The 24,276-nt window shown below is 41.3% G+C and overlaps 2 protein-coding genes across 4 annotated transcripts; one reads left to right on the top strand and one right to left on the bottom strand.

The window, feature by feature from the left end:
- Positions 1 to 133: 133 nt before the first annotated feature.
- Positions 134 to 3,631, bottom strand: serpinh1a (serpin peptidase inhibitor, clade H (heat shock protein 47), member 1a). Its single transcript, XM_026369949.1, has 5 exons — positions 3,447 to 3,631; positions 1,696 to 2,311; positions 1,511 to 1,609; positions 1,010 to 1,242; positions 134 to 913 (listed from the first exon to the last, which is right to left on the bottom strand). The coding sequence occupies exons 2-5, from the start codon at positions 2,291 to 2,293 to the stop codon at positions 611 to 613; spliced, it is 1,233 nt and encodes a 410-aa protein (XP_026225734.1). The 5' UTR covers positions 2,294 to 2,311; positions 3,447 to 3,631; the 3' UTR covers positions 134 to 610.
- Positions 3,632 to 7,917: 4,286 nt separating this feature from the next.
- On the top strand, positions 7,918 to 24,125 carry gdpd5a (glycerophosphodiester phosphodiesterase domain containing 5a). Of its 3 annotated transcripts, none has more exons than XM_026370015.1 (16): positions 7,918 to 8,218; positions 12,922 to 13,096; positions 15,784 to 15,887; positions 16,004 to 16,097; positions 16,191 to 16,250; positions 16,349 to 16,447; positions 16,602 to 16,695; positions 17,449 to 17,594; positions 18,353 to 18,435; positions 18,735 to 18,885; positions 19,471 to 19,692; positions 19,932 to 20,077; positions 20,718 to 20,865; positions 21,212 to 21,294; positions 22,009 to 22,121; positions 22,612 to 24,125. In XM_026370015.1, the coding sequence occupies exons 2-16, from the start codon at positions 12,980 to 12,982 to the stop codon at positions 22,701 to 22,703; spliced, it is 1,752 nt and encodes a 583-aa protein (XP_026225800.1). In that variant the 5' UTR covers positions 7,918 to 8,218; positions 12,922 to 12,979; the 3' UTR covers positions 22,704 to 24,125. The 3 variants fall into 3 exon arrangements, with proteins under 3 accessions (XP_026225800.1, XP_026225798.1, XP_026225799.1); XM_026370013.1 differs by having other exon boundaries at positions 19,471 to 19,701; XM_026370014.1 differs by having other exon boundaries at positions 7,918 to 8,223; positions 19,471 to 19,701.
- The last annotated feature ends 151 nt before the right edge of the window (positions 24,126 to 24,276 follow it).

The raw sequence follows: 24,276 nt of genomic DNA, 5'->3' as shown, positions 1-24,276 counted from the left end.
AGCTCTCTTAGATTCTTTGCTCAAGTATGGCTGTTCAGGATACTTTCTGGGCTGACTTTAAAAGACAGACAAATTCCAAGTGGCATTCAAACAGACAGGTTAAGAGGCCAAGTGGCTGAAAATATCTGAAATTAAAATGACACCTTTTTTTAAATTTTTATTGTAAAAACAAGTCATTTGTAGCAAAAAACATTTGATTTCTGGTGGTCTCAAACCACGCTGATCTAGCAATAGTCCTCATTAAATAAGCCATCATTTTGTATGCCAGTGTAGACCAGTGCATTCAGAGTAGATTAGAGATTGGAGTAGTCAGGGTATTCAGTGGAAAGTTCTGATGTTTGTAGGGAATAGCAGGGTAAAAAATAGACAAAATATTTGCAATGTCTTAGATTAAAAACAAAAGCAGCCAATGCTAGACAAACTGTGACATGCTGTACATGTTTTACAAGGACACTTAAGACTTAATGACAACTGTGCGTTTCCTTAGCATGGGATGTAAAGGAATACACTTGTGCAATGTCATTTACCACTCTGAGCAAACTGCAGAACAAAATCTACACTCACACACACAGTCAGACATTTAACTTAGACACTCAGCCTCAACACATTACTACAATTCATCTCGCATCTTTTCGCCCTTCGGTCTGACCACCCTGCCAATAAACAGGATAGAGTTTGTCTTCTGATCCTTCACAAGGAAGATGAAGGGGTGGTCAGCGTAGAACAGTTTGGGGGTTTTCAGTTTGTCTGTGCCAAAGATGCTAGTATCAATTTCGTTTCCGTCAGTGTCCCATTCGATGGCAGAGGAATGGAACACATCGGACAGGTACAGGTCCTTCTTTCCAGAGATTTTGGACAAGTCAGCTTTGGATTTGTCCACAGCCTCTGTCAGACCCAGCTCCCCAAGGTGTTTCTAAAGAGATACAAAAAAGACAAGGCAGGTATTAGAAGCAACGACTGAGGTAAAATGTGTTCACTTAGAAGCTTCTAGACGTCTTGCATCTTTTACCTGCAGGTTGTGACTGACTTCCATGCTGACTTTGGGCAGAGACAAGGCTACAGCTGTCTTCTGCAGCTTTCCCATCCACGTATCCAGCTGCTTCTTGGTCAGCATCTTCTCCAGTCTCTCCAGAGGTTCCACGTGGTAGGGCATGATGAATACCACACTGGACTTCTTATGAGCCAGAGGCATGCTCAGGATGTATAATGTATTACTTTTGTCATCATAGAAGTCAAAGAGACCTGAAAGATAAATGAAGTGTGTTCCTAATATTAGCCACACTCTCCTCATCAATCACTAGGTACAGCACTTTATTGTCAAAAATAATATTTGCTTGCTCTGTCCAAAATATCATAGACCAAAATTCACAGTGGCTCTAAAGTTTAATAACTAACATTATAGCTTTTGCATAATTTGTAGATTTGTGGATTTGTTGCGATTATTACAAATATCAATATTATTTTTAATGATTTTGTTTCTACTAGAATCTACAGGACTGTGTCCACCTACCTGTGCGGTGCATCATCTGTACTGAAACCGTGTAGCTTCGGGATACCAGGAATCCACGGTTGTCCACCATCTTATGATGGAACTGCTCATCCCAGCGAGCTGTACACAGAAATAAAGTTTCCTTCACTTCAGTTTCATTTGAAAAAACAAAACACTGGAAATAAACAGACTTCACACAGACTCACGTTTGAAAAACATAGCAGTGATGATCATCGCTCCATCAGTCTTCTCTACATCCTTGGTGACCTCGGACAGTTTGCCATCGGTAGACTTGGCTGCCCACTCATTGATGGAGTTCACGGCACTCTTCTTATCTCGGAAGTTGATCTTGGAGTGGTCAAAGTTATAGTGCTTTTTGCTGCTCTTGACAAACTCATCCACAAAGCTGACAGAGCTGGGTCCATACAGGCGGTTGCTAATCTTCCAGGTGACATTTCGGGTCTTTGGGTCGCTCACCTCAGTCAGGAGCTCAGCCAGGCCGGAGTGCAGCTGCTCGTCTTTAACTTTAGCCGCATTCAGAATGGTTTTCACCTGAGAGGCAGTGGAGGCCTTTCCCCCAAGAGCCACCAGCCCTAGAGCTGAGGCCACCACTACAGGGGAAATGAGGATGTTCTCTAAGTCTTTCTCCTTTGCCATGTTTTGGTAGAGACTGAAAGCCAACGTGACGCTGTTATCAGCCAGTATGGTGGCATGGTTACTTAGAACCTTGTCTTTGGAGGCAGAGGTGGCAGCTGAAGCAGAAATGGCCAGCAGGACCAGGGCTGCCAGGTTTGTCACCCACATGATGTAATGTTATTCAACCTTTAAAAAGACATAAAAAATGATCAGTAAATTGCTGCAGATCTAAGCAGAGTTGCATATTCAGGAGGAGCAGGCGGTAAATCACACAATTCAAAGGGCTGTAGGCTATATCTCCCAGTGGATCTCAAGGCAAGAGTTACATAACAGCCACGTAGGCAGCTCCACGACGTATCGAAGCCAAAACATTGGCCAACTAGATCTGATTGGTTCATGTCTTGGCAAAACAAAAAAAAATGTAAGGTTTCAAAGTTATTCTTATAGTGGGAGTCTGGCTGATGCTCATTGGTTCCTTCTGGTGGAAGAAAATGACCACGTGCAGACACACACAGGCAATGTCAGGGTTTTATTCCAGTCCACGTATATAAGTATAGTCCACGTGAAGTATGAGCTTGTAGAGTTGTATGTGTGCTTGAAGATGAGAAGGTCATGTGTATAGTACCAAAATACAGAAACATACATGTGAATTTACTGATACGTGATTTGCTAACTAGCTGAACCATAACCTCTTAATGAAGTTCACTAAGGAACAAAAAGTCAGCTTTGCACAGAAGGACTATATACAGTTCATCAACAATCTTTTCAGCAGCTTCCCAGACGTGTTTTTACAAGCTTATGAGACACAAAGCAAACAAAGAGAGATGGAGAGATATCTGACTTCAACAGGCACGAAGTCTACAGAGGAAGCTGCACCATTCCTAACTCAGTGTCCTGTAATCTGTGCCCTCGCTTCTGTGCTGCTGGTAACTTCAGAGCTGAATGAACGAGGATGAACACATTTATTAAAAGCTGACGACGCGATCTGAGTGCATTGTTTCTTTCTTTTTGTTCATTCATATTCTTCAGAGCAGTTTGAAGAACCCTGCTAGTTTCAGTATGTTTAGACTTTTACTTCATAGTCTGTCATAAATGAATGAATGAACATTCAATGAACAAATACACTTTGCTTTACTTTTTTCCTACTTTTCATATCTCTCCATCAGCTTCATGACCTGCACTGTTTAACCCCACAGTGGGATCTTGACCTGCATCATACCATAAATATGGCTTTGTAGTCTCTTTTCACATGCCTGGGCATTTCACACCAGTTGAACAGCACTCTCCTCCCCACCCCTTACTCCCAGTACTTTTATCTTACCTTTTTAGGTTCTTTCAGTATTTCAGCAAGTCGTCCTTCAGCCGCTTACCAGTTTATCCCCCAGCAGCGATCTGCTCTATATGAAGTGAATGTATCTGGTGGAAAGAGCAGTCTGTGACACAGTTGCAGGAATTGTTAAGTTTTCCGAGTGTGCACTGGAATCTTACTTGCAGGCTAGGCCCACCCAGTATACAAGGGCAGTGGGGGAAGAATATCCTGCCCCTCCAGGTCCTAAAGCCTGAAAATGTAGCTTTAGTTGGAGCATCCAGACTCTCAGACACTCAGTGACCTAGGATATACAGTTACCCTTCATTACTGACTGATCATCCTTGTGCTGAAACAAAGATTTAGCATTTAGCGTTAAAGACACTTTAATTATCATTTTGCAGTACTACAGTTTTTTATGTTATTATTATTTTTTGAATATGCACCGTTTGTACTGTAATCAGATATATCAGTGCTATAGTGATGACAGTGGACACTACATTTTCACATTTAAATTCCTGTTAATCGTAGTAGAGTCACTCCTGCACTAATACAAAATGTTAAAGAGGGTCAGGAAAATGTAATGTTCATTGTCCCTTCTTTGAGCCCAGAGGTATTTCGGGTGCAAGCTAAATGTTGGTGCTCATGAGTAATGATAATAACACAGTTCTTTACCTAGAATTATGCTACTTAGTATGAAATATCATGCGGTAGTGACCTTGATTTTAGTTGCATACATGTGCCCTGTGTTTAAGTCTAAATCGTGTCTTCCCTAAATCCACACTGACATCATTAAGAACAGGACATACTTAGGGGACAGGTTGTTTGGTTGTGACTAAAATGACATTTACTGTCATGTGTAAAATCAGTGGAGTGCCCCTTTAAACACAAGACCTCTGTAGAGGAATTCAGGTCACATTTTGTTAGCCGCAGTGGAATGGACAGTAACATGAACAAGACCGGTGTTACATAACGCACAGGTCTGATTGGGTCTGAGAAGTGGTTTGACCACAATTAAATGTGTAGGCATCACTTACATATTATGTTTTTATTAGTTATTAATTCTGCAGAGTTATAATGTTTTTTGTAATCAGTTCCAAGAACACTGTGAAGACACTCAAGAAGCGGCCAAGATGACACACAGCCTCTGCTTGATCCCTCCTCGTAATGACATCATGCCCATGTTTGGGCTGTTTGAATTTGATCTAAGAGTCTTCTACAGTAGTCAAAGCAGCCACTGGAGTGTCTACAGTGACAAAGATCAGCCACAGTAATTCAGTTTGGTGAATGTCATGTGTTTAGGGACTGTGGGAACGACTGCTCTAGTTGCATGTTTTCCCATGAATGCCTTCTCTTCTTTATGGTGTCATGTGTATGCCCCCCCGCCTTTCTTGGGAGTTGCTCTGTGTTGAGAAGTGGAGCAGGCGGCAGGAAGTTACAGAAGGAACGGATGCATGTCCGGTATGACACTGCTCCTGTTCCTATTGTAATTGAATGTATTGTTATGAAATTGATTAAAAAGCAATATTTCCTACATGTAGAGCTTTTGATCATAACTATGAGAACATGTATATCATACTTTTCATTTCAATTGTTTCCACACGGAATTATGAAGCCGCTTTTATGCAGAAGTACAATTAGCTGTTGTTGCTTTTGTTGTAAATCCCCAGAGGAACCCTCTGCAACCATGGTTCTCCACCTTTTCAATCCTCATTTCTCGAAGAAAGCCAGGATCTTTTGTTCCTGTGATTTTTAGGATAAGTCGTGTTGTGTACATGAACTGGTTCTCTGTATTCTTGAGAGAGCAGAACTTTGTGTCTCAGCTATCAGCTCTGACACGATTGACACTATAGTTAGTACAAGCAGCGGCGTCTTGCTGATCTTCAACAGTGCTGATGTTAGTTGTTATCAGTGCCCCCTGGCACAGTGAGAAGGGTTGTTACTTTGGTCTGTAGGCTATGGAGTCTGAGCGTGTTTAGAAGAAAGCGTTCAGCAAAGAGCCAAATGTAAATACATGCATGTACTATAAGTGCAGAAGTATCTGAACACAAAAATACAAATACAATAATATGTACACACCAGGTTTTTCAGTTTTCTTTTGTTCTGTTTTTCCCAGCTGCCAGTTAGTTTCAGTTCAGTTCAAGTTTCTCCTGCCCAGTAACACATGACCTCTGCTGGAGGAAGTTGTAACTGTCATTTGAACAGTGGAAGTAATTCCTATGACCACCAGAGGTTGTCAAGGAGCTGTCCAGAAGCAGTAAATAACTTTTCCTATACTCTATACCATTCTGTCAGCATTAGAGCTGGTCTCACTTCCACCACTGCAAGAGGGCAAAACAATGGACTGAAATGTTTTTAGTCACAGTGGGATATTTTGAGTTGAGTAAATACTATAATATGAATTGAAACTAGTAATGAAGACTGGAAATTTCCAAAAATTGTCTCCACATTTCACTAAACTATTTTATGAATTCACAGGTGTGCTCTCACAGGTTTACCAAATGCTACTGCCCTGTTGAAGAGGTTCTGGTTGCAGAACCATTACTGCCCCTATTAATTAGTTTGGGATTAAAGAAGTGTGACGTAATTGTCCTAAGCCAAGGGTTAATCTCTGACTGCTCGGCCTGGAATAGCTCTCGTACAAGATGGTACTCATCTGCTCTACCTCTTGCAAGTGTTGGCAACACATGGCCTCCTGGACCTGGTGTAGTGATGTACAGTTGAGTGTTATATAACAGGCATGTGCAGGAGGAGGGGGGCTCAAGCTCCAGCCCTTGTCCCAAATTAATCAAAGTGTTGCCTCAACATTAATTAATCCTCTGGGATCTTAGCCACATTTGCTCTATTAGTGGTGCATCAAACCTCTGAGTTTACAGACATTTGGAATTTTTCAACTTTCAGTCTGTGCACATCCCTGCTCATCTTTCTTGTTACGCTGATTTTGAACCCTTTCAAAATATTGTAAGAAATATAAAGCAACACAGGGAAATGTAAGATGAAGACCAGTCATATGGGACCAGTTGAAACCTGAAATGCAGCTTGTGGCACATAGAGAACCATTTTACAAGCTGTAGTAGCAGTAAACAGGAATCCATGGAAATAAAAGGTACTGTACATATCTCATTCAACTCCATGATTTGTGACATCTCCTCCCCTCTTCACACACTTACTGTATATGTCATCTGTTGTATGAGCTTCAAGCTCATGTTTTGTGGAAAGTCCCTGACAGTGTTGTACTCTGTAAACCTCCTTACCGCCTCTCTTGTACGTCTGCTTGGACAATTCCTGGAAACACTAACTACACTAACACTAACATTTCCTTGATGGGACCAAAGCCAGCCGACCCTTCGTGATGACTTCAGGCCTCCCAGTGAGAGGTTTAATGAAATTATCTCCATCCCACTTTAAACCATCCTGACATCTCCACACACCCTACCCAAAAGTCACACAAAGCGGTTGTTGAGTTCATATTTTGCGTAGGTTTCAGAGTTTTCCTCCAAACTCAACCAAACTAAAAGTTCTACCTGGAAAATGCTAATCTGAAACTGACGAGTTTATGGCAAACTCTGTAAATAACATCATTACAGATGCTGAATCAGTTTTAAAATCTTGTCCGAACTTGGGGAAAAGCGCATTTTCTAACATTAAGCTAATATAAATATTGCCTTACTTAAAAAATCTTAATTCCATTCTAATCAAACCATGTTTTTAGTGAAACATGGCTTAGAGATGACAGCAGTTATGTTACATTTTAACATACACACTTTCTTTTAGGTTTTTTGTGCAGGTAAGTTGATAAGAGAAAAAAAAGATTTCTGCATAATGAAATGTGACCTGATCTTCACACATATCAACTATTATATTGTAGCTTGTATTCTGATGTTTTGGTGATTGTTCTGCTGCATCACTCAGCTTCTCCTGGGCTTCAGCTTGCAGACAGTCACCCTCACAAGAAACCTTCATAAACCTGGGAATTCATTTTCTCCTCCACAACTGGAAGCTGTTTGTGCCCCTGAGGCAGTAAAGCCAACCTCAAATCATGATGCTTCCTCTGCCCATACACACACATACTGAAATGTTGGGATGATATTTTCATGTTGTAGCAGTATGTTACCAAAAAAAAAGGTCTCCTTTTATGCCAGCTGTAATTAAATGTTTTATTAATGATTAATTAATTATTTATTGGAGTTTTATTTTATCTTTTGAGTGGAATAATAAAGCTCACATGTCACACCACTAAAGAGACAGCAACCTGAATAAACTTGTCTCTTCAGCGTCCACCTGTAGTAAAACTGCAGCGTTGCCACTGAAGTCCATTTAACTGTCTGTGTGCACACTATAAAGAATATCCAAATCCAACTCCCGTTAGTGCTGTGGTGAATCCAAACCCTGTCCAGACTGGATATTTTGCGCAGTGGGGCTCACAGCTCCACCCACGCCCAGTCTGCCGGATTGCAGTTTTTAGCTCTGCTGTGTGAGCGCTGAAGGTGCCTTTAATCCAAGGAGCCACGATACATACATATATGTACATATATATTTATTTATTTCTATTTCATTTAGTGAAACATCCGTTATTTGCTGCAGCTGCGCTGCGCGTAAAAAGCAGCGTTTTGTGAGGACACAGCAGTCTGCTGTCTCGATTTGTCTCACACTTGATGCGAAAAGTAACTTTCCAGATATGAAGTCCAACAATGAAGAGATGTCATGTCAACATCCGTGGAAATAACTGATTGAGCAGCAGCTCCAGTCGGTGCGCGCTGTGGGACATACAACACACTCTCGTGGAGGTACAGTAAGTGTTTGTGCGCACTTTATCGGATTATCTTCATATAATCTGTGTAACTGTCTTAGGACTGTGTTTTGTTTGTGGAATTATGAGCTGATCTGTACTATATCAGTGTTTCCTTTATTTTCTATGAAGGCCTGCTTCCTTTTTTCTTTCTCTCATACAGTTTAATTCTCATATGAGATAAAGAAACAACTAGTTTCTTATTAACTAACACATGTAGCTCTTACTCCATCTCCCATCATGCACTCAACATTTGTGTCAGGGAGATTTTCTCACATGGTAAAGTGAACTGTCTTTGGTTAATTCAACTATTAATGAGTATCCTTCTATACTTCTTACAGTATAGTTTCTTCACTGACTGTGATGAAGGCAGCGTGACCTACAGCATTTTTACAATCTAACCCTGCAGAGGATAGACAGATATATAGATAGATACTTTATGTCACATCTGAGTGGTAACATCACCATTTTTGTGAAGCAAATGAATCAAGCTTTAATTCAATTGCTCTGCTCGTGTGTCCTCCCAAACCTGATTAGTACAAGACATATCTGACTAGTTTTTATCTCTGCATCCCGGCCTTCCTGCAGCACCACTTACGTTATCTGTTGGACTTAAACCATCTTTAATGAATCAGCCTTTATCACAACTGGCAGGTGACGTCTGGCTGATGATGCGCAGTGCAGAAAGGAGCAGCGTCTCCCTGTAGCCGGCAGAAGCCCCTGTCTTCTGACCACCTGATGAACACAAGCTCACTGGCTTTGACAGCAGCTTTGTTTTCAGTCAGTGCCCTCATACCTCGTCCCTGTGGAGGGATAATGAGCAAGTCCCATTAATGAAAACTCTATTTTTGGCTCAATCCAATGAAAGATTAAAGATATTATTAATGCATGCATATAGAAATTTCATGAAGGAGTGAATGATGGAAGCCTGGAAAGAGGCGACAGTGACCGAGATAAAAGGCTAATAATAGACATAGGCTGAGACAGAGGCTTTGTGGCAGTTGGTTGGCTGCGATTTAGTGGATTATTGTATTATTACTCAATGAGCACATAATTCTAACTCTAACTGTGAGGTTCCTGCAGCCTCAGGTACATGACAGCTCTAACCAAGTAACTTCAGGAGGCTGGCAAGGAAGTGAGGTCTTCTCAGGTTGATGAGAGGACACTTGGCTGAAGTCATCTAAACGGCCACAAGCCATACGTTTGAATTAAAGTAATGGAGAGCTGTTAAACACATGGTGTAAATGCCACAGAAATCCATTTTAAATGTGCAGTTCTTGGTCCTGTCCTGACCAGTGGAGATCCTATACTACACGCAGTATGTAACATAAGCTATAAGATACAATAGAATTTGCATTAAAAATTAATACAGACTTTAGAGCTGAGCCAATTAGTAGTTGCTGACTCATAACAGCAGATATAGTGAAGCAACATGAAGCACATTAAACTCCTAACAGAGAAATAATCGATTACAATATGTCGAAAGTGTATTTTCATTTGATAAGCGGCTACTCATAATGGTTATGCTGTAAATAGGGTTTGTGTTGACCAGTATGACCAGAGGTGGACAGAGACAGTTATTTATTATTTCAGAAATTGGGCATCTGGCATTTTCCACAGTGAACAATCATTTTATTTTATATGACACATATAAGTGACAGTTTATAATATCTGAGGCTAAATTTAAACGTAACACCCTTTAATTCATTTCATTCATGTGTGGCCCAAGATTAGATTAAAATATTTGTAGACCCACCGCTCATTTACAGCATGTTGATGTCAAGTGTCCAGTTACAGATCTATCCCTCTTTCCTTGTGTCTCTTTTATGGTTTAGTCTTTTGAGTTGCAACAAGCGTTGTTGTCTTTGTTCCCTAAGGAGCTTTGCTGCATTAAAGCATCTATCAAGGTATTAGCTGTGATGTCACTTACCACTACCTCTTGAAAACACTGAGAGCAATCTCTGCCTAAATCAGCTATCATAACTGCATTGATTTACTCAATAGACACCAGACATCTTTTATGTGGAGTTGTTTCAGTTCACTGTTAAGAAGCTTAACATCACAAAGCAAACAGAGATTGAAGTGTGGCAACCATGACTGGACATTTTACCTCATGGTGACCACAGCTCTGTGACGGTAGGACCATGGTAGAAGCCGCAGACAGACAGTAAGGCCAACCTGGCTGGAATAGAGAGGCTCCCTCTGGGAGTGCTCTTATAATGACCAGTCAACAGTGATAGGATGAAGATCTGTGCATAAGAGCATGGCAAAATGTCCAGCCTCGCTGTCAAGGTCATAAGAATAATGGTTAAGACACACACACTTTGGTTTAGAATTATTGACTGGCTCGATATGAGATGTGGTCTTAGATTCATGGTCCTTAATTCAGTGACCCTCTCGTGGTTTCTCTAGCATAAAGGTTGACGTCAGTCCTTCTGTGTTTCAAAAATCTTTTGGTGGACCTGGATCAGTTCTGATGAGTTTAATTGGTGCGTTGTTGCCTAACACCAGCAGCAGGTGAAAGATTTCAGGTATTCAGTAGAATAACTTGATATTTGTGCATGGATCAAATCTTAAGGTTTGTTTCAGTTTCTTCATTTATAGAAAATGTTATGGAAATAGTGTGAGCTGCACTCAGATACAGTCAGACGCTGATTCAGCGTGATCTCCCTGCCACGTTTTTTCTCTGCTCAGAGATAAGTACAAAGGACCAGTGAGGTTTGTTAACGAGTGTTGACCAGGAAACTCTCTCTTATCTCACGAGGAAATTGCCTTTCATTGCTGCCTTTCATGAAAGAAATATATAATAAGATTGTAGCATTTGTTTTCAGAGGCCATTGTGTTTAATTTAGGAGGTGAGCTTGTTGCATTGCCCCAACGACTCTTCAGTATCAGTTCCAGTCATGCTGTACAGACACAGGGGTCACAGAGAAATGAAAGGAGGAAGCCTTGATTTCCTGATGCTGTGCCATTGTTGTCCTGACTGTAGCATTAAGCGTTCATCCATCCTCTTCTGTCATGTGGGTAAAACACTACCTTGAGGGAGTCAAGCCGTTGTCAACACTGACACTTGCAGCTGCTTCAAACAGTGCTGTTTACCCAATGAGCACCAGGCGTAGTATGACTTTGCTTGAAAACATTCTTATGGCCTGCTGTCCAGCATACAGTCACCCATTTTTTTATTTAGACCTCTATTTATTTAATTTACTGCTAGGTTCCAGAATACAATACTCAGTGACCAAGAACTGGAAGAAATTGAAGCTACATTAATTAAATCCAAACTGCAAAAAACTGTATAGCTGCCAGTCCAACTGCAGTTCGACACAAAGAAAATTAAGGAAGTCCCTCTATAGTGTTGGGAGTGAGCCATGTAATCTATATTATAGGTGGGGATAGAGATCTCCAAACACAGAGTTGCAGAGTATCGGATTATCCAAAAACATACTTAAAATCAGTTTTTAGTGTGACCGTCAGAACCAGTGGAACTCACCTCAGATAAGAAGTAAAACAATGGATTCAAATCAATGAATACGAACCATAAGAGCAGAGACGCACCAAGCCAACGTGAAAGAACTAGTGGGGACAAAGCTCGTCACCTTCCTCTGGGTCAAAACATGGCACCTAAATACACCACAAAGACTCGAGCCAACAGGCAGCTACCATGTACTTCCTGCACATGCATGAGAAGACACAATATGCTTATTAGCACTGACTAAGTATTATGGAAATGTGTTTCATTTTTACATGACAACTAATTATTTGAATCGCATTTGTCGACCTTATAGTTGCCCCAGAGGAAAGGTCAGCTGGATTTGTCCTCTGGGGAGGACAAGTATCTGTAGCAAACCCTCTAATAATACTTGTAGATATTTTCCTGTCGAGATATTTTATGTATTGTCCACCTGAGAAACCCTGTACTCCTTTTTTTTGAAAATTAGTCTCACACCAGAGCATCAATGTGTTTTAGAAACAGAAAGGCCCTGAAGGTCACATGGTTCCTAGTATCCAGCTGTAGCTTTGGACAGTGCTATGTAAATAGGACACACAGACAGTATATGTTGTACTTTACAGTCACATGAGCTAATATTACACGTTTCCGTAGTTTTCTCAATAAGCTACAAATCAGAATATAGAAAACTAAAAGACACAAGACCTCATGGAGTAATAAAGGAGCCTAAAAAAAAAAAAAAGAGAAAGCACCATCGCTACCAGAGAGACCATGAAAAACAACACCTTCTGTGCCAAGACATTTTTGCCTGCCACCAAGGCAACAAGCTTTTCTCTGAGGCCGAAATAAATTGGGCAGCATGCTGTCTCCAGTTGATTTATTTTAGTAGTGACGGTCAGGTCATATCCATAGATAGATGCCATCTACCTGTACCTACCAGTCCCTACTGGCCACTTTTCCACTGCCACAAGTCCACGGATGGGTAAAGGCTCAGTGTCTGTAGAGCATATACCATGTTATTATGTCTGTCGCAGACATGACTCACCATTGAATAGTCTGTTGACTTCCTCTCACTGATGTTGTTACTGAAAACAAGGCACAGGGCCGTCAACATATTCGAGCTGTTTTGGGAAAATATACCTTAGCAACATGACTGGGCATGGCGTGTTGATGTAAAATGTAATTGTAGGTACAAAGAATGAGCTGTGTTTTTGAAAGTTTGTCCTGTGTAGTAACACGTCGGTCTTCTCCAGGGTTCCCAGTCCTGTGTGGGATGTTCATGGACTGGTGGTGCGTTGAGGCTGAAGGAGCATGGTGAAACACCAACCCTTACAGGTCTATGAGAAGCAGGTCTTTGTGTCCTTTGTCACTGGGATCTATGGTTGCCGCTGGAAACGCTACCAGCGTTCCCAAGACAACAGTTCCAGGGTAAGATAATACCTCTGTTCTCCATCAGTACTAAATGATAATAAATACAATACTAATAAAAACATAGCTATTACTTCTACTTGTATACCAGATTAGCCATTGTTGTGTACGACTGTTTTCATTCTCCCTTTAATATACAGCATTATGTGTCCGTCATGCTTCATTTGTCTTCCACCAATGTGGTCAAATAAGCCATCACTGTAGCTCTAAAGTGGCTCAGGCATTACACAGAATCATAACCATGGGTGTGGAGTTAACCATAGATGCTGCAGCCACAATAATTACAGTGCATCTGTGAAATGGGGCAGTTTAGGAGGTAGATGGGTTTGTCCAGTAATCGCAGGGTCAGCAGGTCGATCCTCAGCTCTTCTGGTCAAAGTGTTCATGAGCAAAACACTGACTCACTGAAAGTTGCTCCTGATGAGATCCATGGTCTGCGTGGCAGCTCCACCACCATCTGTGTGTGTGTCCAACCCAACCAACATTTACACTCCCGCACAAATCAAAAGTTGCAGTGCTGCCAGAGCATCGGTTTAAATGATGAGAACAGCATTTTATTTGACATGTTTTAGGGCTCTTGGCCACTGTGACAGCCCCACTCAATATATTTTACATGACTTGTGCTTCACTTTAATAATCCAGAGTGACTGCTTCTAAAACAAATCATTAGACATCCCCCTGTCTTCCTGTTTTTGTTTTTCCTAAATTCTGAAGGGACTTTTTGAATGGGTCCTGGTAACTGAGGAGTACGATCCCCGCAGTAAACCGAGCAACAGAAGCAGTGCAGTGTTTGGATGTGTTAAACAGGGCCAGACACCCAGCTGGGTTGGAAACCCACAGTGCAGTCACAGCTACTGTTGCTGGATGTCTTATCACAAAGAGCCAGTGGCTCGACCATAAATTAACCCATTTGCTGAATGTGTGAACTGATGATGTGCTGACCAAGAGGAAAAATACAAGCCCACAGATGCCTCTATCCCCTCTCTGTCTCCATTTACAAAGCTCCATGTAGTAACACACACACAGTGAGACAGAGACATGAGCAGAGAGGCCAGCATTCATACACTAAAACTGTTGATGCTGCAGTCCAGTGATGTATGACTGGTTTTATTATGAAGGACAATCCGTGTGTTAATCCAGGATGGATTTCAACCTCCAGGCTTTTGTGTGTTGCAGTTTTAGTGCTCTTTTCGAATCATCAATACATCAGGAACTTACATACACTTAGTCAGTGTACAGCACTAATGGTCCCCAGAAAGTTTACATTATTATATAAATACATAATATGTGTGCATGACCACTTAAAACAGCAGGAACCTTTAATATCAATAATGGATGTAATGCAACGTATAATACAAGTGGTGAAATAACCTGATGTGCTTTGGCCTTATCAGTGTGTGTGATCAGCTGACACCGACACTGTCAGATACGAGCCGTTCTGTATTAACCAGCTGAAGAAAGAAGGATGGACCGGTTTGTCCTATGGGGCTATCAGGACAAGGGTAGAAGTCGTTCTGAAGTGATGGAGGAACCTGGTAGTGTGGAGGAGAAGGCGTCAGACACAGGGCTCCTTAACAGGGCCTGTTAAACACTAGAACATTTGACAGACATGTAGGGAACTACCTATACCACAAATAGTAATATAGCAACGTTGTATATATACAATGAGAATCTGTGTGACTGTACAGTCCTCACGGCTCCAGGCAGCTGCCCTGAAGCATTTGCATCCACATTCATCCGTAGAGCCTTTTGCTCTTCACCTGCACACACATCTAATTATCCCCTGGCCTCTTATATAAGTCTCTGGAAATGGTGAGTCCAGGCATGGTGTAGTGCAAATCTGATCAATGCTCAGCAGGATGTGTGGACCGGCCTATCATACTCTACACCTCCCTTTACACGGCATTTGCTGCTAAACCTATTAACTACTGAAAGGAAGAGTCCTTGAGTGCTGCACATGCTCCTGTGTGTACTTTAACCCCACGTGTTAAGCTGAAAGACAGAGCTCAGTGCATTTGATGCTTGAGCATTTGCAGTTAGCAGCTGCGTCTGGAAACAGCAATAAGAGTCTGATTTATTTATTTATTAAGTTTGCATGTACAAGAAGTGCAAAATACAACACGAGCGGATCTACTAAGGCTTCGCACTGCAAACGAGCAAATTAGTGCACACTGAAGGCCTTTGCCTTCCTAAGTTTGCATAATACAGTGAGGAGAAAATACAAATATACAAATTTGAGCATTTGAGATTACCATCTGAGATTTATCAAGCCTGGATTCATTTAAATACAGCTGCATCCTCCATGTTTACTTCTTATGTTGTTGCATTTGCATTAGTGAATTATCTGCGAAACCACCACAAACGAAACGTGCAATTTGTGAAGTGAAGTGAGTGAAGTTTCAATAACTGCACTCTAACCTGTCAGTGACCTGCTGTGACGTCCAGTTTAAACTCAGTTGGGTGGTAATTATCTGACTAAATGCAATAGACTCCATTATTACTTGATCCATTGTTGACACAAACATATTGATTATAGGGGCTTAAATCTGTTTCTCTAAGCTTGTTCTTTCATTCCTGGTACAGAGTAAAGAAGCAAACCCTTCATAGTGGATGATAAACTAGATCCATACAGGCTTAAAGAGTATGACGTCTGAAAGACGTACTGTTGTTTGTGTTTTCTTTTGCAGTGGGTGTGTACGTGGTTCATCCTCTTGTGCAGTTCTTTCCTTCTGCTTCTCTTTTGGGCCTACTTCTGGTTGGTGGCTCAAAATGATTTCAATGAGTTCAACTTGTGAGTCGGTTTTCCCGCCGTTGTTGTCACACTGTTTAATGCTGTTTATGGCCAGCATGCTTCACTTGCATGGAACTAAGCAAACAAGTCAGACTTTTACTTATTCTCCTAACCAGGTCAGTATACAACCGCTCTGGAGAATGGAGAGATGAGACGATCCCCATCCTGGCATCCACCATCGTGTGCTTCAGCTACATTACATTCTTACTGGTAAGAGCCTTGTTCAAACCACTACGTGTTTACATACTCGCTTGTTGGGTGTTGAGTGTAGCTGTGACTCACTAAATCTGGGTTCTTTTACAGATTTTAGCACTTTTCCATATATCCCTGGGCCAGCAGCTGAACCTCTACTGGCTCCACAAGGTGGTGTGATTTATGTCTTCAATTGCTGAAACTCATTTGCTCCCACACACACTTTTGAAATTATGAGTTCATCACTGTGCATCTTCCCATCTTTACAGATTGGTGTGCTGGCTACACTGCTCACCACTATCTCTGGCGTGGTCTCTGTTAATGACATATGGGGAGATGAGTGGGGCATCCTGCTCATTTCACTGCAGGTTGGTTTCCAATCAGAATGATATGACTGTGTCATACTTAACACACAGAGAAGAAGCTCTGGTCACTAAGTATATTTCTGGCAGATGCTACCTGTCTACGTTGTCTCTGTCTCTCTTTAACCACCAGTGTTCTGTATTTGCTTTTTGTTGCCAGTCCACGGCACCTTTCTTGCACATTGGAGTCCTGGTCACAGTCACCGCTGTCAGCTGGCTGGTCGCTGGATATGTGGTTCGCAGAGACAGAACCAGTAAGTGTTCAATTCAAGTAAAGTCCCTTCATCATCTATGTGCAGTGTGTGCTTTCCATGTCTCTGCCTCACAATGAGTAAAAGGAACTAATAGTCATTATTTAATCCTAAATAATATTGTTTTACTTTTAAGTTTCTTGATGATTACTTGACATTTTAGTGAGTTAATTTTGTCAAGACAAACAATGAGCAAGTTTGTCAGACTACAGCAAACTGCTCTCAAATAAGAATTAATCTTATGTTAGGATGAAATAAAAATGTCAGGTCATGCGATTAATAGCACATAACTAAGGTAAAACTAGCTAGCAGACTAGATGTGTGGAATAAAAATAAAAATACTACAGGTATAAAACACTGAACTGCAGGGAAAAGGAGATGAATCATGATGTCTTTAACTTTCACGAGCTGCACTGCTTTTCTGCAGAGTCACTGTTAAGATGATTCTAGTGCGCAAAGATTTGTGCACTGCAGCCACTCAATCCAATTACTTTGTTAGATTCTTTGATAAACAGTTTGTCATTCATCTCTTCTTCAACAGAAATATAGCCTGGTGATAGAGATATCGAGAGATTTCATTAAAAGTGTTGTTTTAAACTAAACCACACCACCTAATACAGTATTAACACTGTTTCCAGTACAAGGTGCTGATGTTTTCCTAAGCACTGACTGACAGTTCTATGGACCAGCACAGATGAATTTGAAATGAGTTTGCTTTCACAGTCAAATTAAGCAGCTCCTACACCTTCTTTCTAGATTTCCAGGTGATGGTGTTGCTGGTCTACATCGTCACCCTTCTTGCTGTGTATTTAGCACCTCTCACATTCACCTGCCCCTGCATCATGGACCGCGACAGCCTCAAACCTCGGCCAGACATCATTGGTCGACGAGGAGCTCCTATGGTAAGTTGGTGCTCTGCCAGACCTCACTGTCCGGTTCAGTTACTTGTTCAAATGGATGATAGCCAAGACCTGTCAGGGTGATGCACGGGAGAGAAGTGTAAAACATGCAAAAACCAGGAGAGTGTTTTTCCTTGGATGAAATCTTATGCCAATATGCCACGTTGATAGATCAGTTCATGTATCCTTGAGTTCATAAGCTGAATGTCTGTCTCACTCAGCAGTGTAATTTCCACAGCTCAATGGTGTGCAGCTGTAGTACAGCAGCCCACTGTTGTCAGGCTCTGAGAGCATGAGACTCAGCACCGCACTGAACTGTCATTTCACAGCTGGGCAGGCACATACTATTCCAGATGACTAGCTAGGAACACATGTACAGTGAAGCTCAGTGCTGTGAGGAACACACACCCACATACACACAGCCGGACCGTTTGCAATGCATAATGCATCCCCCAGCCCCTTAACCCTTACAGTACAGTATCCATTACTATGAAACGCTTTACTCAGACCTTTTACCCTAACACTGGCCTAAATCTAATTCCAACCATCACTCTAAAACCCAGTCTTTACCTTCAAACTGTTCTTTGAAGACAAATGTCCTCATAATGATAGGATCACCTCGGGCGCATTGAATAATGTGCAGACATAAAAAAGACAGGCTGTTTTTAAGTTTTATATTATATATACTGTTTTATTTGGTAAAATCACTAACCAGTCCTGTAAACACAGTATTTATTAAAGCTATTCTTCTCTCTCTGCAGTTGGCTCCAGAGAACACGATGGTTTCCTTTAATAGGGCTCTGCAGCAGGGAGCCGACTCCCTGGAGGCCGATGTCGCTATCAGGTTATTAATCACACTTTCATAACATTTTAATCCAGGGTTATTCATATTTAATCAATTCTGTGCACTCTGAAATTCCACATACAGTATAGGTCCCACAACTGAGATATAGCATGTTTGGTAGACATGAATACATTTAATAACACATTGTACAACAAAATGCATGAATTAATAGTAGAAAGTATGAGTCTTAGACAACCTTGTGTGGAGATACCAGCAATGTCTAGGTCTCCTTGTTGGAACAGCTGTGCTGAAGATGAAATGATAGCTGCATTTCTAAAGTACATTACTTTCTTTCACAGTGTGGATGGGGTTCCTTTCCTCATGAGAGATCGCACATTGAGGCGAACCACAGATGTCAGTAAGGTTTTTCCAGCCAGACAGTTTGATGATGCCTCTCTCTTCAACTGGACAGAGATTCGCTCTCTAAATGCTGGCCAGTGGTTTTTGGAGGTACTGAAATGCACTTTGCCTAATCTCACTCACATTTTGTCCACACATCACAGCTTTAAAATGGATTTCTCCCTGAAATACACCACATATGCGCTTTTATTCCCTTACATGTAGTGGTGAAATAGTGTTTATTTTAATATGGTGTAAATAATATCTGGTGTAAAAAGTTTTAGTGTTAGTATAAGTACAAGTAGTAGTAACAGTAGTAAAATATACATATAACATAAAAACATATAAACATAAACACATTTTCCAAATTCTTATAATACAAACTCAAGCTTCTTCTTCTTTCTTTTCGGCTGTTCCCTTTAAGGGGCTGCCACTCCAAAATACAAATTCAATGCAATGGAAATAAATACTGCATGCAAAAGCTATTAGTAAAATTGTGATGACAAGATATATATGAACAACCTGAACATCTACTATCTGTGATATAATCACAGTATGAAGAATAGCATATGTGGGCTGCATATAAATTTATTGAAAATGTGCAAAATATTTGCATTAGCCATCGTGCAGGACAGTGGGGTGTTCATCTTTAGAGTTTCAAAAGCTCAGTGTCTGTTGGTTTTCTTCTGTTTCCAGAGTGACCCCTACTGGACAGTACAAACCCTGACATCGAGGGACAGGAGCAGAATAGGCAACCAAACGGTTTGCAGCCTGGTGGAGATGCTGCGTCTGGCGGCAAGGGCCAACAGCTCTGCACTGCTTAATATCCGCAGACCTCCGTCAGAGCACCCACGCTACCGGAGCTGGTTCATGGACACACTGTGGGCTGTGCAGAAAGCAGGGATTTCACAGAAGAGGGTGAGGACTGTAGGTACCTTCATAATAACCCTTTGATTACCTAAATGTACAGTGTCCTGACCCTAATCGTGAGGTCACTAACACCTGTCACTGCCTATCCTGTGATTACTGTTATTGTGCAACAAATCCCAGTTAATTTATTCAGTTCTACAAGAAGCAAAAAAACAAAAACAAATGCACATGCATATGCTGCATTGTGCCTGACCAGGGTTTTTGCATGTCATATGTGTTTTTGCTAGGTGACGTGGACCCCCGACACCGACAGGGGAAGAGTGCGAGGGCTTCAGCAGGCCGCAAATGAGAAGCTGTCAATGGAAGAGATAAGTAGGAGGGGAATTACAAGCCTGACCCTCCACTACAGCAAGGCCAGCTACAACGACATACAGTAAGATCAAACATCTGCTGCTAGGCAAAAAGTGTTGTGATCTATCTATCTATTATGACATTATGAGATAATGAATAGCTTTAGTCATAGTTTTAAGCATAGTCTGGCAGATTCTGGTGAACAGTTCCTCATGTTCTCATCCAACCCAGCCTTTTCATGTTCATGGACTGATGCCAGGTATCGTCCATGCTCTAGCATGCACGTGCTCTTGTCTTCTGACTTGTTCTTCAGCTAGCTGTGTGGATGGTAAAGGTAAAAGGGTAAAGTATAGATCTCCTACAAAGACAAAGAAACCCTGCACATACTCCCAAGCCTGGCCAGAGCAAGGGTAGCATCCTCCACAAGAAGCATGGTCAAACCTCAACACTGCTATAATCCACCTCACATCGCTTCTGCTTGGAGCTACAGCCTCAGATCAATGATAATCGGAGTCTTTAATTCATATATTTAAATCCATGCACTTCAAATTATGATGCTTTAAACACACACCTTTGCCTTCACTGGGTGTCTCAAACCTTTGTAACATTTATGCTTGAAATATTATACGTCTCACAGTGGAGAGTAAAATGAGCTAAAGATCGACGGGAAGAAAACCTTTATTTTCAGCGCTGACATTTGTTTTTTTTTTTTCTTTCCCCAGGGAGTATCTGGCCAATAATGTGAGCGTGACTGTCTACCCAGTGAATGAGCCTTGGCTCTACTCCATTCTGTGGTGTAGCGGGGTGCCTTCTGTGTCCTCTGATGCCCCCCAAGTCCTGCGAAAGGTGCCTTACCCCATCTGGCTCATGGTAAACAGCTCCACTTTCTCATTTGGCATCTCACACACACACACACACACACATAAGCAGGCACAGACAAGGTCACGCAGTGAGACGAGAGGACAGCAGGAGAGAGGACAGAGACTGACGAGGGCCCAGCAAGACTCGAGGGCAAGGACGTAGAGGAAATATGAGGGAGCTCAGTGTGGCGTTAGAGAAAACAACAAGACCCTGGGAAAGAGTCAGAGACAAGGGCACAGATCTGAATCTGTCTCGCAGCTTTTCTGTCTCAGTCAGTGTCTGGATACGTGCATGTTGATAGTGACCTCCAGTGGCACTGGCTAGAAACTGCTTTTCTCTTGTTCTTGTCTTGCAGAGCCAGAATGCTTACAAGTTCATCTGGATCACTTCAGATCTGGTGTCCTTCTCCATAGTCATTGGGATTTTCTGCTTTCAGAAGTAAGTACAGGTTGATCTGGGACCGTGCACATATACACTGGCAGTGCAGAACGTTTTTTCATCATGCAGGGAGAAGTCTCCTGTTATGGCTGAACACTGTTAATTAATAAAGCATCATCATGTTCGAGTGAACACAGGTTTATTGTCCTGTAGAAACACACACAGAAAATGTGTTTCTCTGCAGCTTGTGTATTAAATATTAAATGTTGACTAACAGCTCATACTGAACAAACAGTACGTTACCAGCCCTTCCGTGTTTAATACTTAAAGTGTGGTTGTATCTGAGCAGAGTATTGGTCTTATCTAGTGTGCTGCTTCTACACTGACTGTTCATTCTCGTCTTCTCTTCTCTTTCCTTTATCTTTCTTTGTGTCTTTTGTCTTCTAAATGTTTCCATGTTTCTTCTCCGTGCTACAACCTGTCTTCTTACTTTGTCCTGTGCTCTGCCTGATCTGCATGCAACCTCCCTCCACTGCCCCCTGGCATCTGTCAGCTATCATATGATCAGGTAACTGCTACGACTGCTTTGGCCTTTGTTTCCGCCTCCTGTCTGTCCTCCTTGTGCTTTTTCTGCCCCACACCCCGAAGCGGATCCTTTCCTTTTTTAACTAACACTTTCCCTTTGTTCATCTATGTAATTCTTTTTAAAAACTACATTTAATGTGTCGTTACTGCTGAATTAAAAGGTGCAAATATCTGTGTGCGCTGTAATAGGTGGAGGATAAACGGGATGCAGAACTGTAACCCAGAACAGATAATGCTGAGCGCTGTGACACGACAGTCCAGTCGGGACGTCAACATCATGAAGGAGAAGCTCATATTCTCAGGTGCAGCTCCGGCTACATTCACACCAGGAAACACATAGGTGTGGTTGTGACTAGAGAGAGCAAACATGTATAACGTGTGAATCACGTGGTAGCTTTGAGGTTCTAAGCTCCTACTTCAGAGGTCAGACTTTGAAAAGAGACACTAACCCACGTAGCATACAGATGTGGGCCACCTCTGGCAATGTGTGATGTGGCACTACTGGTCTTCCTCCTTGATTAGACAAAGAGGATGTCAACTTGAAGTGGCCTACATACAAATATGGCTCAAATATGCCAAATGAAATGTGATTTATCACTTCAAGAGCATCACTCCTGCTTCAAAATGAACTCACAGTCACATCACAGCAGCTCTAGTAAAACACATTATTCCTCCTAAGTAATGTGAACAGTTCTGAATAATAATGCTATGGTATTGTTTAGAAATTACTGTGACTTTTGAGTTTGCACTTAATATATTACAAGTTACTATGTTCTCTGTCATCTTTTCCAGAACTGAACAATGGGCTCAGCAGTACAGAGGAGCTTTCACTGTATCCAGAGAACGGTTATGCGAGATACTCTCACGGAGGCCTCAGCCGCTGAAAGCAATACACAGCCACAGCTGGAAAGTCTTGACGTTAGTGAAAGAAAAAGAAACGTCGAGGGAGACTGACCTTCAAGTCAACCCATGCTCGAAGTGATGAGAGTGGCACAGATGCCAGACTGGGCTTTTAGAACGTCTTCACACCACATTCAACCATAGAAACTCAATGAAACCTCCTGTTTGTAACTGTAACATCCACTCAGTCCACATTATTAGCTGAACTTGGTGAAGTGTGTGGTTACTGAGCTAAAATCCCGCTAACCATGACACCATAAAAGGATTTCTGTGGTATTATATTGAGTGACCTCAACAGATCAGATGACAAAGCTGTACTGTTACTTCACTGTTGCTTTATAAAAGGGCAGATGAGCTGTGTGGCGTTCTGTATGATACATGATGTAAATATCAGATTACATATTTTTACTTTTTCCCTCTGAGAGGATTGTCACCCGTTTGGAACTGTATTTTTTTCTCTTTGCATTCATTATGATTGTGTTTTGTATGACAGACTGGTCAGGGTACTGTGGCAGTTTGGTGGGATCAGGGTGTTTCTAGGGGGACTGAGAGTACTGTATATTTTCTGCCTCTCTTCTGTCATGCCATGATTGATTTACTTTACAGTTGTAGCAGTTATTACAACTTTCACATGGCTGCCTTTTTGTTAAATGAATGAATTGGTGGGATATTGCAGAATGCTTTTTGTCGTTCAGTTTAATTATAGGGGAACACGTTTCAAGCTACAACTCCACTTTTAATCATTACTATGTAGCTGCAGACAGACATCACCTGCTCAATAAAACAGGTCTTTGAAAAATGTACTGGTTGCCTTCTATGGATACATTTTTATTTAAAAAAAAAAGAAAAAAACAAATGTAAAAGTGCTACTACAGTACATCACTGTCAGTGTGCTTACAAATGTAAGACTGTAAAAAGCCTATGTGGACGGCAGTGTCAGCTGCTGGGTCCACTACTTTGGTGAAGACTGAAACATCTCTCCTGCTGGATGGATTTGAAATGACATTCCCATTAGCCTGATTACACTAAAGCTGTACTGTTTTGTGTTTTTTGTACAATGTAGTGCAGTAAATGCTGTGATGTGTATGCTAAATTACTGTAAAATCATGGTAAACACAAGACCTGGTTAACATTGACATGTTAGCACAGCACACAACTTCAGCAGTAGACTATGTGTTAGTCTCAAGGTATGTCCAGAGCAGCATACCGTTAAAGAGTAATCATTATCATTATTATTATTACTATCATTATAACTACATTATTACATGCTGAGTAAAACTGCATAGTACATTCCTCTTTATTTGTTTGTACATATACTGCTTTACTATTTTTTATGTCATGTATACTATTTTACACTTTATTTTATCTTCTAATGACTGAATAATTGCAAGTAACTTATCTTTAGACATGTGTGCTATTTTAAAAAGTGTGATTTCAATAAATCATGAGTTACTGACAGTGGAGTCATCCTCATTTTGTACATTTTGAAAAGAATAAATTCACAAAATGTTTAATTTCAGGAAACAAATTACAGAAATTTTATTTCAGTTCCAGGTA

Source organism: Anabas testudineus, chromosome 14 (genome assembly GCF_900324465.2).
Source record: "Anabas testudineus chromosome 14, fAnaTes1.2, whole genome shotgun sequence".
Taxonomy (NCBI): domain Eukaryota; kingdom Metazoa; phylum Chordata; class Actinopteri; order Anabantiformes; family Anabantidae; genus Anabas; species Anabas testudineus.
Note: the sequence above shows the minus strand (reverse complement) of the source record. Positions and strands in the feature narration are given on the sequence as shown.